Here is a 13429-nt window from a genome sequence, read left to right on the forward strand (position 1 = left end):
ACTGATCCTGTTGGCAGACGGCATCGGCCGACATCATTGCCGCCTTGCTTTCTTACCGTGTGACTCTGCGTGCTGATCACACCGATTTCAATGTGACCAAAAAAAAAAGCAACACGCACTCCGGCACGTTTCCATGGTAAATGTAGTACAAGTACTACTGCAGAAAGAGAAGCAGCTCATCCTGTTTTTCGCTTCCAGATGTTCACCAACATGAATGTATCCACAGTCGCAGATCATAAATCAGATAGAGCGGCAGTAAACAACTTGAAAAAACCCGTGAACTTTGAGGGAGTGATGACCTGCTGTGGCACTTGACCTGCACAGATGGTTGAATTTGCGTCACGAGAATATGAGATTAGAGTGGACTTAATCTCACCTCTTCATCGAAACATGAACGAAATGTAAATGAGCTGTGATGATGCAAAAGTTATGAAAAAAATCAAACCTTCATTGCATTTCTTCAATCTGGACAATACGTGATCCTGCACATAACTCAGTCTCAGCTTTCTGATTGAACATGGCCTCTCTGATTTCATGGCTGCATGCTAGAGCCTGTGGAATGGCACTCCTCTTGATGACAGATGAAATATCAATGACAGGGGGGATTATTACACAACCAGCATCTGCCCCAAAGCAGCCCCCCCTTTAAATGCCAAACGGGGCTGAAACTCACCATGTTATGCGATGCAATCACTGGATTGTTGTTTTTTTTTTAAAGATGATCAGTTTTTCCGTCAGTTTGCAAATGTTGAGTTCTGCCTCAGTGGAGGGAAACATGATGATAACACCATAAATATCTGTTCACTGGACAAAGGGCCACATCAGCAATACGGGTTTCAGAGGCATCATCAGAGTGACCTCAGCCTGCCCCCCCCCCCACACACCCACACACACACACACACCCACACACACACACACACCTGACCAAAATATATATTTTTTTCTGTACCATGTGGTGCTCACCACCGAGTCTTAGTGACCTCTGGCAGCCCGCCTACTACATATTGTCGAATAACGGCAATATGAGGGATTAGATTTGATATGATACCATATTATTGCAGTCTAGGCTACAGTGTGTTGGAGTGGAATTTCATAGCAGTGCTACAAGTCCTCCAACTCACTCATCCACATTTTTTGACTGTACAAAAATGAGAAACTGTTATACCTGCAAATCATTCCAATGAGCCACAGATAGGCCTATAGTGCAAATATTGAGGATGCAAGTGTAAATTGAAATTAAATCAAAAGGTGTTATGAAAGCGTGTGTGTGTGTGTGTGGGGGGGGGGGGGGATCAGACATAACCTCCACATTTATTTTTTTAAGAGATGTATCAACAGACTTTCGCACATCCATTTGAATAATTCGCAGAGGTCTGCGGAGGGCATCGGTGTGCTATTGCAGGGAGTGGCATGTTTCAACGGGCTACGTATTCGCATCGCCCTCCAGCTCCGTGCATCACCTCGCCAACACGAGCGGGGACGGCGCCCGAATGCGCATCGGAAAGGTCTGCGCAGGCCGAGGATTAAAAAGACACAACGATATCTGTTACGTAAACGGCATCTTACCTCTCCGCGCGGCGGCGCCTCGTCTTTGCGGCGTAGAATCGACAACTGGCTCCTCCCCCAGTGAGGACCGAACAGTGTGCGCGGAGATGTCACCCGTCTCCTCCTCGTCTCACTTGCCGCACCGAGTGCATGTAGCGACCGACGGGAGCTGCAGAGAGAGAGAGAGAGAGAGGGGGAGAGAGAGTGTGTGTGTGTGTGTGTGTGTGATGGTGGAGCCCGGCCCCCGGTGCAGACGAGCAGGAAGGAGACCCCGCGGTGAGGAGGAGAGAGGAGGCCTTCCCCCGGTGCAGCAGCAGACTGATGCCCTCGCTGAGAGGGGAGGCTCACTGCAGCGACATGGACCAATGGGATGACGCAGAAATCCCAGGATCTCCTATTCATAAACGCCCGGTCCCATAAACACACGGATGCTCTCACATTGTTTCCGCGCAGGCAAAATACACACGGGTTAGTACTTTGTCCCAGAATCAAATAAATGAAGAAGAAAAATAAATATATATATTTCTGATTATTATTGAAAGGCACATCATGTACTGCTCACAAGAGGGAGACAGCTCTTTCTATCCTGTTACAGTTCCTGTTCCTCGGGGATCTCCTGAAGCATCTAAGACGAACACTCCCCTGTTTGTGCTGATGGCAATAACACAGACACGTGCAGCACGTGTTAAAGGTAAAACCATGCGGGAAAATCCTATAAGGTTATCCTATAGTTTTAAGTCTCAGCCAGGTCTGTGGGGCCATACACTACACCCTCCCAAAGTATCACTGAGCTGTTAAAATTTGTTATATTGATGTCCAAACAAGCAATTCTTTGTGCTGTCTTAATTTTTATTTTATTTTTTAATGGTCAAATGCAAATAATGGCACAAAATGTCACATGAATTCTTTGGTTTTCAATAGGGTAACAATTTTGCTTAATTTTTGTTTGTCCCACATCTGTATTAGGTTATCATTATCATCATCATTTTGGACCCTTTAGCGTGTCACGGATATAAAAAAAATGAACTATGGTTAGTATTTATTAATGTACAAATAAATATTTTATAAACACTGTACTTGTCTGCTGGCATCTCACAGTAGAATCGTAAGAGTTAGGATTTTAACCCAATGATTGATTTTGTTTTATTTCATTTTAATTTATTATATTGTATTTTTTAGTTTTGAATTTTGTCTAATTTTTGTTATTTTATTTTGTTGTTTAGGCTGTAAAATAATTCCCTCATCGTGATTAAAACAGTGACGTTTCCATCATTACTTCTAAGAACTACAACTACCGAAATGCAGTGCGGCAAAGCAACCGTAAATTATTTTCGGAAACGGAAACACCCGATGGACGGAAAAGAAGTGTATACAATGGAATCAAGATACATCCCGTCACCAACAACACAATGTCCTGTAAGCAACTTCGGCCTTCAGAATAAAGACAGAGTTTTAAACAATTGTTTGGTATGTCTTTTTTGTGTCTTTGTTTTTTTCTCCTACATCAACATATTGAATTACTCCGTACGAAGTTAGGCGCATTCAACGAGTACTAAATGTATCATATGTTAAGTTATGTGCTGAATGTAAGTTGTTACGCTATCATCATTTTATACGTGTCTTTTATTCTGAAGGATTCGGCTCGGAAGTCGTGTGGTTGCCGCAGCTGGCTCACACGGGCGAATGAGAAAATCAATTAAGTTATGAAAAATACCATTAATTGCCTTTCTTTGTCGCCGCGGCCCGTGAAGAAATGGCGGATCTCCAGACGTCGTACATCTGAGGGGAAACACTGCGCACCCGATGGCGTGTACACCGTCGACGAAAAGCACCTCCGTCGACAGGGATATTTACGTTTTTTAGGTAAGTTAGCATTGGCGGCTAACTAGGGAAGTTGACATTAGCTACTCGGCTAATTTAGCTCTAGGTTAACATGCACATCCACGGCTGCTCTTTTAACACAAGATGGCACTTGTCAGTCATTACTAGGATCCGGCGAGGGCGCGCTTCTGTCCGCCCCACATCTGGTCCGCTCACCGTAACTCGCCCCCGAGTGTCGCCGACGCGTCTTGTTTGTGCAGCGGTAACACGAGCTAGCTGCGGGCTACGTGGAGGAGACATGTCTCAGTTTAAATCTTGCAGCTGACTCGCTTGATTGCTCTCTGTCGGGGACCAGAGCTAATGGGTTAGCCATTTTGTTTAAAAAGGCAGCACGGTGGTTAGCTCCTCGCCGGTGGATCTCCAGTTCGCTTAGACTTTAACTACACCAGCTCACACAGGCGAATAATCCAGCACATGTCCTGTAATGTTACTCACCTCGAGAGAGGTGTCGTCCACGTTAGTGCAGCAGAATCCACTGCCACACTGCAGTGTGTTCATTACACTGATGTAATATGCTCACACTCGCTTCGTTGGGACACAATGGATTTTGTGAAAATCATAAATAAGACTGAATTATGAATAGTCTTCCTTGATTCACACTATTCATAGTTAGCTTTAGTTCGATTTTGATTTACATACATGGTTTAACAGACTTGAAGTCATGCAGATGGCTGTGAGATGATCTGTTATGTGCTGTTTATGAGCAGCACCAAGGTTTATCTCGATGTTCACTACACACAGAACTCTCTTGTCGTCCAGATTAACGAGCGACTCGATCTAATCCAAGTATTGTAACAGGAATATGTGATGTATTGTTCGTAGGTAGATTGTGGCGCTGAAATGACAAGTTGATTTATTCACTGATAATGATTTGGCAACAATTTCTATAATCAGTTTATATGTCTCCAAATTCTCAAATGTGAAGATTTGCTTTTAAAGTCTTCCGTGATATGAAAATCAATCTGTATTGGGGGTTTGGATTGTTAATGAGCGCCAACGTAATTGGTCTTCATACATGAATTATTAGTTTCAGCCCTGTCTTTATTTAACAAACACCAGCTGTCCCTGTGTGCCAAACGTACATGTGACTTCTGTCTTGCATCTATAGAAACCCTAAATAATATCTCCCAAACGCATGAGAATGAGCTGATGGTTATCGAAGTCTGCAAAAAGACGTCGCAAAAAAGAGAGAGGCTGACTGGAAGATGCCAAGAAAAAAACAACAGAATCCACAGCCAGTCAAGTGTAAGTGTTCCATGTATTTTTTATTATTTTAACCGATCAAAGCATTGTTGAGCCACACAACGATGAGACCGTCACTCATTTAACAATGAGCAGTTCTTGTGAATATCGGCCCGATCGATTACCATGTGTTTCCTGTTCTGCTCCGCTCCGATCACATCGGGACACCAGGCATTGTTGTCTGAGGGCTTGAAGTGTTTCATATGGATCATGCCGACACAATGTTGTGTAACATGCAACGTGATACCATTGGCATCTGAGGTTTTGAGTTGTTTGTATAATAACAGGCACAAGTTGAAGTGTAATTTTTTATTGTTATCTGTCTAGTAGGTATATCTGATTTAGAATGCAATGGGAATAAATACATTAATACAGAGCTTAAGTTGCTGCAGGTAGAGTACATATGCTACACAGAGCCTTTGTGTAGCCTCAACTCATTTTTCCAAGCCTGCAGCCTCAGTGGGGCAAGAAAGTCGGGCTCTCCCATCAGATGAAGGATGGCATTTGTTTAAACAACTTTTAAATCTTCATTAACCCACCACCAGACCGTAAGTAACGAAATAGCAAAGGAGATGTGATCATCATGGCTAACCGCTGCGATTCATGTTAGTGGTCCTATGGGGGATAATAGTTCTTCAAGTAATGTATTTCCATTTCCTTGGCCCAGCATTTAATAGCAAGGCCAAGTTAATCAAATTTAAGGTGTGGCTCTGTGAGAATAAACATCCTGCATCCTCTTTGAATATTATCCTCCTCGTGTCAAACACTAACATGACCAGTAGATGGTGGTATCACGCTGGTGTTAAAGGATTTGCCAAAAAGAAGGGCTGCTGAGCATATTGTCCTTGACTTGAAGAGTGACAGCTGCTGTGTGGCAGTTGTTTGGATTCCATCAAGCTTGATAGACCAATTTGGTGTCTCAGGCATCATTAGCTGTAGCTGCAGTAAAACAGTTCAATTTGTCAACAGTTTAGCGATTCATTTTTTTGCTCATGAAACGCGCTTGAACACTGAAGGAGAAGAGTTGTCATTTATAACCACTTCTCAGTCATCTGCTGTGGTTTAAGGCAGCATTCTCATTACCATAAACCTATTTTAGCTCGGCTTCATGTTGGCAGTGAGAGTTTTATGTGTAACAATTTGTCTAAGGTCAAAGTATTGAAGTGTTTGCTTTTATAAGTAACCAAATATAGTTTAAAACTGTAGCTACGCCACTAATAGTTTGCTGCTGATTTTATTATGATTATCACTAAATATGGATTCTTGCTTTTGTCGAATTCACAAAAATTGTAACTCAACTTAGTTACTTGAGAAGCTTCAGTGTTGTTTTTTTTCCCTCTGAAATTATGCTTTCTGCTTTTTCTCAGCATTTATCAGCATTTCTCACATTTTCATGCAACACAATGAATAACTGACCCTTCTTATAACTGGTAGTGAAGTGACTGTGGTGATTTGATGTTGTCTATTGGGTCCTCTCTGTGACTGCAGTGGATTCTGAAGATGGTGTAGCCACTGAAGCCCCAGGAAACCTCAACTTAGACACAGACTTCCTTCTCGGACAAGACCTTGAGTTTGGTGATCCTGATCATGACAACAAGATTTTAGGCCTGGACAAGTTTTCAGGTATGTCAACTTTCTAATAATCCAGCGTGCAATGCTCCAGTGTGTGTAGGCTTCCTGGGGAACTGTTGGCAGAATTTGAATACAACATTTCTAATTATGTTGTCATTAGTGTATAATCACTTTAAATCTAAGAAACGTTTTGTTTGAGTCATTTATATCTTCGTCAGAAGTGGGTCCTCTTCCACGGACTCCCCCATCTTGCACCCTCATTTTTTACAGTAGCCCAGAATGGAAAAACCATTCAATGGCTTTAGAGAGGACCTGTGGCATTTTTATGTTCCCTGTAGGCCACCGTAGGTTCTTCCACATACTTGGAAGGGGAAGGAGAGGGGAGCAGTATTTATTGGGTTGTGATATGAAACTTCGCTGCTAGATGCCACTAAATCCCACATATTTGACCTTTGCAGTTCATTGAATTTCAGTCCTGTTTCATTTGGCAACACATGTTGCCGTGGTAACAGAAGCTTAATACTACAGCAAACACTCCTTGGAGCTACTCTGTCACAACTGGTCTTTAGTGCTGCCAAGCACAGGTCGAGGGAGTAGGATGTGTGCAACCTGTTGCCTGCAGCAATTCTTCTAATGGCTCACTGTGGCTGCTGCTCCCCCTTCCACTAAACCCTGCAACATTTCAAACTGATCACTGACAAAACTCTTAATATTGTCCTCAGCTGGCCTGTCACGATAACTACTTTTTGTTGGACGATATATTGTACCAGAAATTATTGCGATAAATTGTAGTATTGTCACTGAACCTTGTGAGCTTGCAGTATTGGTCGTTAATCGTGCGAGCGACTGCCCTCTTCTTCTACACGATTAGGTAAGTTTAGATAACGCTTCTCTCTGTGGTGAGAGATGAGCCGTTACCATCTGCTTGAAATGCAGCAAGTCTTCAATAGCCACAGTTAATGAGCTGCGCCTCCAACACGGAGCGGACGAGAGGATTGTGTGGTGTTGACTTTCATTCTTATGTCAACAACACAATTACTTATTATCAAGGTCAATAATTACCCCGCCTGATGCCTGTGGTATCTACAGAGTTTATTCTGAATCCTGCCTCCCTGCTGAGAATTGTTTAAAAATCAAGAGACTTTATGGACGTGATGTGATGGCATAGCCGTGGTATTGCAGGAACCGTGGCAGCCCATTGAGCAGTAACTTGCTGTAATACAGTTCTGATGCAGTGTTATGAATAAGCTGTAAACAGTGCAGCTAATATAATTGTCCTATAATTACAAACAGCAACGGTGGATTACACGCTGCATTGTTTCCTGGGGAATCCCTCATGTGTTGATACCACAGGCAAATCTGAAACCAACCTGAGATTTATTCACTGCTATGGACAATGGAACCGGCAAAATGATTACAGACTATAATTATAATACATTGAATGGCTAGTGCAGAAGCATGCCGACTATAATAGTTTAAAAAACATTGAAAATTTTCATTGCTATTCCATCACTTTTTAAAAGAGTATAAACGATTTCCTCTTTCTCGGATTTCAAAATGTTGCACGTCTGCCCTTCTGCTTATCCCAGTGTTCTGTGTTGTAATATTTCATGGACATGTTATTTCACGTGTTGATTATACAAAAAAATGTGAATGAGAGGATGAAACAGCCTGGGCTGTTGCAGCGCATTTCTATTCAGTCCTACATTTTGTTTGGTGAAAGGGGAAATCGTATTGTTTTGTTTTTTCGCGGAAGAACCTCATTTTCACCTCCTGTCACGGAGACAGGGAACGATTCAAAGACGAGTATTATCGCCGAACCGCTAAGGGAAAGCAAGCGATGGCTTCATTTGGGAAGTGGTCGTGCCAAAAAAACGAAGAAACTCAGACTTTTTCTGAGTGATGAAGAGTAGCTGCTCTCTGTGCAGCAGTATAAGAGCGACGGCACCGCCAGCTCACGTTTCCCCGCATGGCTCTTTGTCAGAGGGAGTGATCTGAAAAAAATGGAAAAGTAGAGAAAGGAGCAGACACACCATTATTATATAAGGGTCATAAAAATAGGACCATTACCATCAAGGACACCATTTATTTATCATCATCATCATCATCATCATCATCATCATCATCATCATCATCTGCCGCCTCTGCTCCCACAACCCCACTGCCATTATGGTTTTCCCCTCATCATCATCATCATCATCATCATCATCATATACCCTCATCATCATCATCATCATCATCATCATCATCAGCAGCAGCCTCACCATTACAGTCATCATCATTATCATTAGGCTCGGTAATCATCCACGAGGGGTTTCCACAGGGCAGGATAAAAGGGCAGTGTCGACTCTCGCCCCTCCTCACATCCTTCCTCGGCATCTGCAGCGGAGGAAGGGGCTTCTCGTCTAGCTCGGTTCGTTTTCAGTTAGCACGCACTGAAGCTGGAGAGCCTTGTGTCCTGCAGCTTTTCTTTCTACTTCCTGGGGGAAAAAATTTGACTTTTTTATTTTTATAAAACCTCAGAAGAACTGTGAGTATCAAATGCTACGGCCTCGCTCTGAAAATGTGTTTTTCTTACCTTTTTTTTTCCTGAGGAGAGAGATTCTCTGCCCTGAAGTCACCTCACTCTGTTCGATGTTTTCACAGGCATTTACAATAACTGCTGGTTATTTTTAATAGTTGAGTGATCATGATTTTTGTAAAAGGCTTGAACTGGATGGGCGTCCTCATTTCATTGTTTTGTCAATTTAGCACAGTTGTCTTTTGTTTGTTCGTAAGGAAACCTAGAATGCTTCAGTGTCAACTCCTTTCACCCCACAGGTGATCGCAGCCTCCAGGCTATGAAAATAAGTGATGGAGTGACATATTCTATTAGGATTCTTTCATAACGTCTGAGTAATAATGCTAATATCGTATTTCCATAAATTTGCTCAACGAAAAATACAAATAATAACAGATGTGTCTTTAGATGTACCTGATGCTTGTTGAACGTCTTCTCTCTGTTCTTCATCTCCATGTGATTATCTGTTTGATCAAGGTCATAAAATATGTAACTCAGAGAGAGGGAGAGACGGGAGAGCTGCAACGTAAAACCTTGTAGTGGCATTTTGTAGATTTAGAGAGTAGTAGAACACACGAGGGCTCTGTTTCGTCACTCTCTGCTGTTCAGCGCTGAGATTGGATTGTGTGTAACAGTTTTTTTCCTGTTTGTCGTCCCTGAACCACAGAGGTAGCTGCCGAGATCGGTTTCTCTGTGTATCCTCTGGGTGATGAGGAGAGCCCTGCCTACGGCCAGCTCAGCATGGAAAGCGAAACGGACAACTCTCGCAGCACAACCGACAATGGGAGGGAAGATGAGGAGCGAGCGGCCCAGTCGGAGCCCAGCTTCCCCCCGTACCTGTCCTGCCGGGGCTGCGGACAGCTCCGCGACGAGCCCCTGGGACCGGGCATAGACCTGGTCGGCCCGTACTGCCTTAGGTGCTGCAAAGCCTCCCGGGAAGCCAAGAACACAGACTTCTGTTCACCTTTCGGAGGCATCAGTGGGATTCGCTCGGGGTCCCACCCGCAGCTCGACGGCGAAGGGCTGGGGAACGGGATGGGCGACAAGGCGCTGACGGCCGAGGACAAACTGGCCAAGCTGCACTCGTGTCGCATCTGCGGCTTCTCCTCGCGCTACGCCAACCACGTGAAGCGCCACATGAAGACGCACAACGGGGAGAAGCCCTTCAACTGCCCCCTGTGCACCTACGCCTCGGCCCAGCTGGTGAACCTGCAGAGGCACCTGCGCATCCACACCGGGGAGAAACCATACAAGTGTGACAGCTGCACTTTTGCGTGCAGTTCCCTCGGCAACCTCAAGAGGCACCAGCGCATGCACGTGCCCTCTGTGGGGGCGGGGCCGGGGCCAGATGCCCCGCCGAGACCCGCTGGCGGCCCGAACAGTCTGAAGAGGCATTTGACTGGACAAAGACCCGGTGGAGAAGAGCCTGGTTCTTCAGCCAAGGGTATGTATGCTCTTATAAATGATTTACCTTTTTCTCCATCACCTCATGCTGTTTCAATCAACCATTTATTATATGATAACTTCATATTTCATCTTCTTGTGAAGTTTCAGAGGTCGCAAGGCCAACGTCAAATCTGAGTCTGGGAGCCCAGAACAATGACTTCTTGTCAGCCTTTGACGGTTTAAAGGGGGCATCGCCGCCGCCCGTACCGCCCTCTAACCCTGCTCCCAGCCACCAGCCTCCACCCGTGCTGCCGACCGCAGGGAGCGAGGGCAACAGGACGACCAGAGGGGGGGTGGCGGTCGGCGCCGCCCTCCCCCCTTCACTTTTCCCTTATACTTGCCGGTTGTGCGGCATCGTCCTGGAGGACGAGGACGGCTCCTCAGCCCAGATTTGTGCCAAGTGCACCCTTGAAATGCTGACTAAAGACTCATCTCCCAACAGCCCCGGCGAGCGCAGCGACAAGGTGTACACCTGCGCCGCCTGCCCCTTCCTCACGCACTACCCCAACCACTTGGCGCGCCACATGAAAACTCACAGCGGCGAGAAACCGTACAAGTGCCCACAGTGCGACTACGCCTCTGCGCACTTCGACAACCTCAAGCGTCACCACCGGGTGCACACGGGCGAGAAGCCCTACAAGTGCCACCTGTGCGACTACGCCTGCGGCAACCTTGCCAACCTGAAGCGCCACCAGCGGGTGCACTCGGGCGCCAAACCCTTCCAGTGTGCCGTGTGCAGCTACAGCTGCAACCAGAGCATGAACCTGAAGCGGCACATGCTCCGGCACACCGGGGAGAAGCCGTACAAGTGTCAGGAGTGCGGCTACACCACCGGCCACTGGGACAATTACAAGCGGCACCAAAAGAAGCACGGCCTGGCCACCGACGGCTGGGTCAAGGTGCCGATGGCCGGCCACGACGAAGACGACCCAGTGGGGAAAGGGATGGGAGTCGGAGTCGGAGTCCAGACTCACAGAAAGGAACCGGGCGTCGATATGCAGTATATGTCTCGGGAGGGAGGTCAGAGTATACACTCGTGCTACAAACTTGAGATTGTATAAAAAATTTAACTCAGCAGAACTAAGCTACCAGCAACTTGTTTTTTTGTTTTGTGTTAATTTTCACAGAGCCTTTATTTTTATGTTATCGTGTCGGTCTTTCAGTGTTTTCGTCGGATGTTTTCGGAGGCTGCTAATTGTTCATTTGTAGAATCTCTCGCACAATTACGAGAAACAATTGTTTGATGCCTTTTTCGGATTAAGTGCGGTGGATGAGTCTGTGCATAGTTTCCTCTTCTACTCTGTTTCTCTGTTGTTTGTGTCGAGACGATTGGACTCTACCGTTGAAGTCTTGTCACTGTCTCCTTCTCTGTGTTACTGTGCATTAATTATCTCAATTCCCTCTAACAAAACAAAACAAACAAACACATATCATGTTCTTCATTTCAGGAGAGAACACCACCAAATACATGTACATGGAACTCGTGCACAGTTTTACCTGAACTATTGAGTTGCACTGTGTAGTTTGTTTTGTTTTTGTTTGTATGTTTAATAAAAGATAATTGCTATTTTTATCAAAGACATCAGTGCCACAAACTTAGCTCAAAATGTGAATGTAACTGGTGTACAGTTTTCTTTCCACACTCACGTCACACAACAGAAATACTGAGTTATTTGGTCTGAGTCATGAGGTTATTTTGATATTAAAGTTATTAGACCAGACTACACAGTGCAGCTCCAAGTACGCCAGTATTGTGCTCGTCTTAGTGTTTTGGGCCACACGCTCTGGTGATGACTCGCCTTCAGATGAATTTGCTTGTGTATTGTGCCACGAGCAAAGTGTGGTTTACGTATTACTGGACATGTTTTGCACCTGTTAAAACTATATCGATTCACTCAGTTGCGTCGACTTCGCCAAATGATCTCGTCTTCTGAGCTGTAAGTCACTTTTTTTTTTTTTTCTCGCCAAACCCCCTCAGGATCAAAGTGATGTGGAAAACTAAAATGTTGGCAAAAAACAACAACCAATAAATATAATTCTTTATGTTATTTTAACTCTACAATTGCATGTGCAAGCAGTTTAGTTGTGACATGGTTGTATGGTTAAAGGGAAAAAGCACAATCATACACACACACAACTACATTTTGGTAGGTTGAAGAATAGGTTTGAGAGCCAGGGGGGAAAAAAGCTACTCTCTGATTTGGGATTCAGGAGTGACGCAAGTCTTACATTGGAATGCTATTCAATAAATATCCTTGACTAACCTTCTACATATCAGTAATCTTTAAATGTTTTTGAGACGGACTGTAGAATCACCTTCGTTTGGATTACTATTTACTATTGACTGTGAAATTAGCCCATTCTTGTGTTTTTCTTTTTACTTGGGGAAAAAAAAAGATAAAACTATTAGCAAGCATGTGAGTAACGGTTGTCTTATTTTTTCTAATGTGGCTGTAATACAAGGCTAGAAATACATACGTTGATAAATAGAAATGAGTATTTTATTTAGCTTTTTTCAATGTGTGGTGTGTCATTGGGATTCCATCGGGGAAAAAATAATTTAAATGAACTATTTGTGAATGACTAATATTATGCAAGTGAGATACTTTTATCAGGTTGCCAATTTGCCATGACACAAAGCATTGAACCCATCGATTAGTACTGACATCCCCCATGTGTCTGTTGTTATGTCCTTATGCAGTGTCTCTTAAATGCCTTAAGTGAGGAAATTTGAAATAAACACACGGGATTCATTTCACTGAATGTCCGACATCAGACTGCTTCTCATTTCTCTTCAAGTCTGTGACTTTTTTTTTTTTCTTCTTCACACCGGCACATACAGTTCATCTAGTTTAAGCATTGTCACGTTAACTTTTAAATATTACTGTGTTGAGCGGCTGCAATTGTTTGTATATTGGGGCCAGGCATGGTGAAATATATTTAATTTTGCATTAGAGAATGAAGTTGAAACGTGGAGAATGAAGTCAACTCCGCTGGTTCATTCATTCTCCTGAACAGAGGCAGTTATTGCCACAAATCTCTGAACAGTCCTGATACTGATCACCACACAGTGTTCTTGTGCTAGAGGAGAAAGAACTTCCTTGTTACCAAAATTGTTTCTGACAGTTTTAATCCATTCATCTACACAAGCCATTTTGTAGAGGCAGTTTGATATGTTCTTTA

The 13429-nt window shown here is 44.1% G+C and overlaps 2 protein-coding genes across 6 annotated transcripts in view; one reads left to right on the top strand and one right to left on the bottom strand.

Moving 5' to 3' along the window:
• si:ch211-278j3.3 (E3 ubiquitin-protein ligase RNF19B) overlaps positions 1-3906 on the bottom strand; it is a 21049-nt gene extending 17143 nt beyond the window's left edge. The window contains exons 1-2 of one of the 4 annotated variants that reach the window (XM_047328624.1): positions 3862-3906; positions 1567-1714 (exon numbers count right to left, since the gene is read on the bottom strand). The gene's annotated coding sequence lies outside the window, so the exon portion shown is untranslated. Of the gene's footprint in view, positions 1-445; positions 554-1566; positions 1940-3259; positions 3394-3861 lie in introns of those variants that run through there. The other 3 variants (XM_047328623.1, XM_035616659.2, XM_047328625.1) reach the window with 3 other exon arrangements.
• On the top strand, positions 3269-13009 carry znf513a (zinc finger protein 513a). 2 transcript variants are annotated; one of them, XM_035616660.2, is made up of 5 exons: positions 3269-3408; positions 4535-4671; positions 6157-6291; positions 9468-10244; positions 10349-13009. In XM_035616660.2, exons 2-5 carry the CDS (start codon positions 4632-4634, stop codon positions 11305-11307), a joined length of 1911 nt encoding a protein of 636 aa, XP_035472553.2. In that variant the 5' UTR covers positions 3269-3408; positions 4535-4631; the 3' UTR covers positions 11308-13009. The 2 variants fall into 2 exon arrangements, with proteins under 2 accessions (XP_035472553.2, XP_047184582.1); XM_047328626.1 differs by having other exon boundaries at positions 10355-13009.
• Positions 13010-13429: the final 420 nt, after the last annotated feature.

Source organism: Scophthalmus maximus, chromosome 18 (genome assembly GCF_022379125.1).
Source record: "Scophthalmus maximus strain ysfricsl-2021 chromosome 18, ASM2237912v1, whole genome shotgun sequence".
NCBI classification, from domain to species: domain Eukaryota; kingdom Metazoa; phylum Chordata; class Actinopteri; order Pleuronectiformes; family Scophthalmidae; genus Scophthalmus; species Scophthalmus maximus.

Coding starts and splice junctions, on each gene's coding strand:
- znf513a (XM_035616660.2), top strand. CDS start 4,632: ATGCCAAGAAAAAAACAACAGAATCCACAGCCAGTCAAGT. Junction 6,292..9,467: donor AGGCCTGGACAAGTTTTCAG/GTATGTCAACTT, acceptor CCTGAACCACAG/AGGTAGCTGCCGAGATCGGT. Junction 10,245..10,348: donor GCCTGGTTCTTCAGCCAAGG/GTATGTATGCTC, acceptor CTTCTTGTGAAG/TTTCAGAGGTCGCAAGGCCA.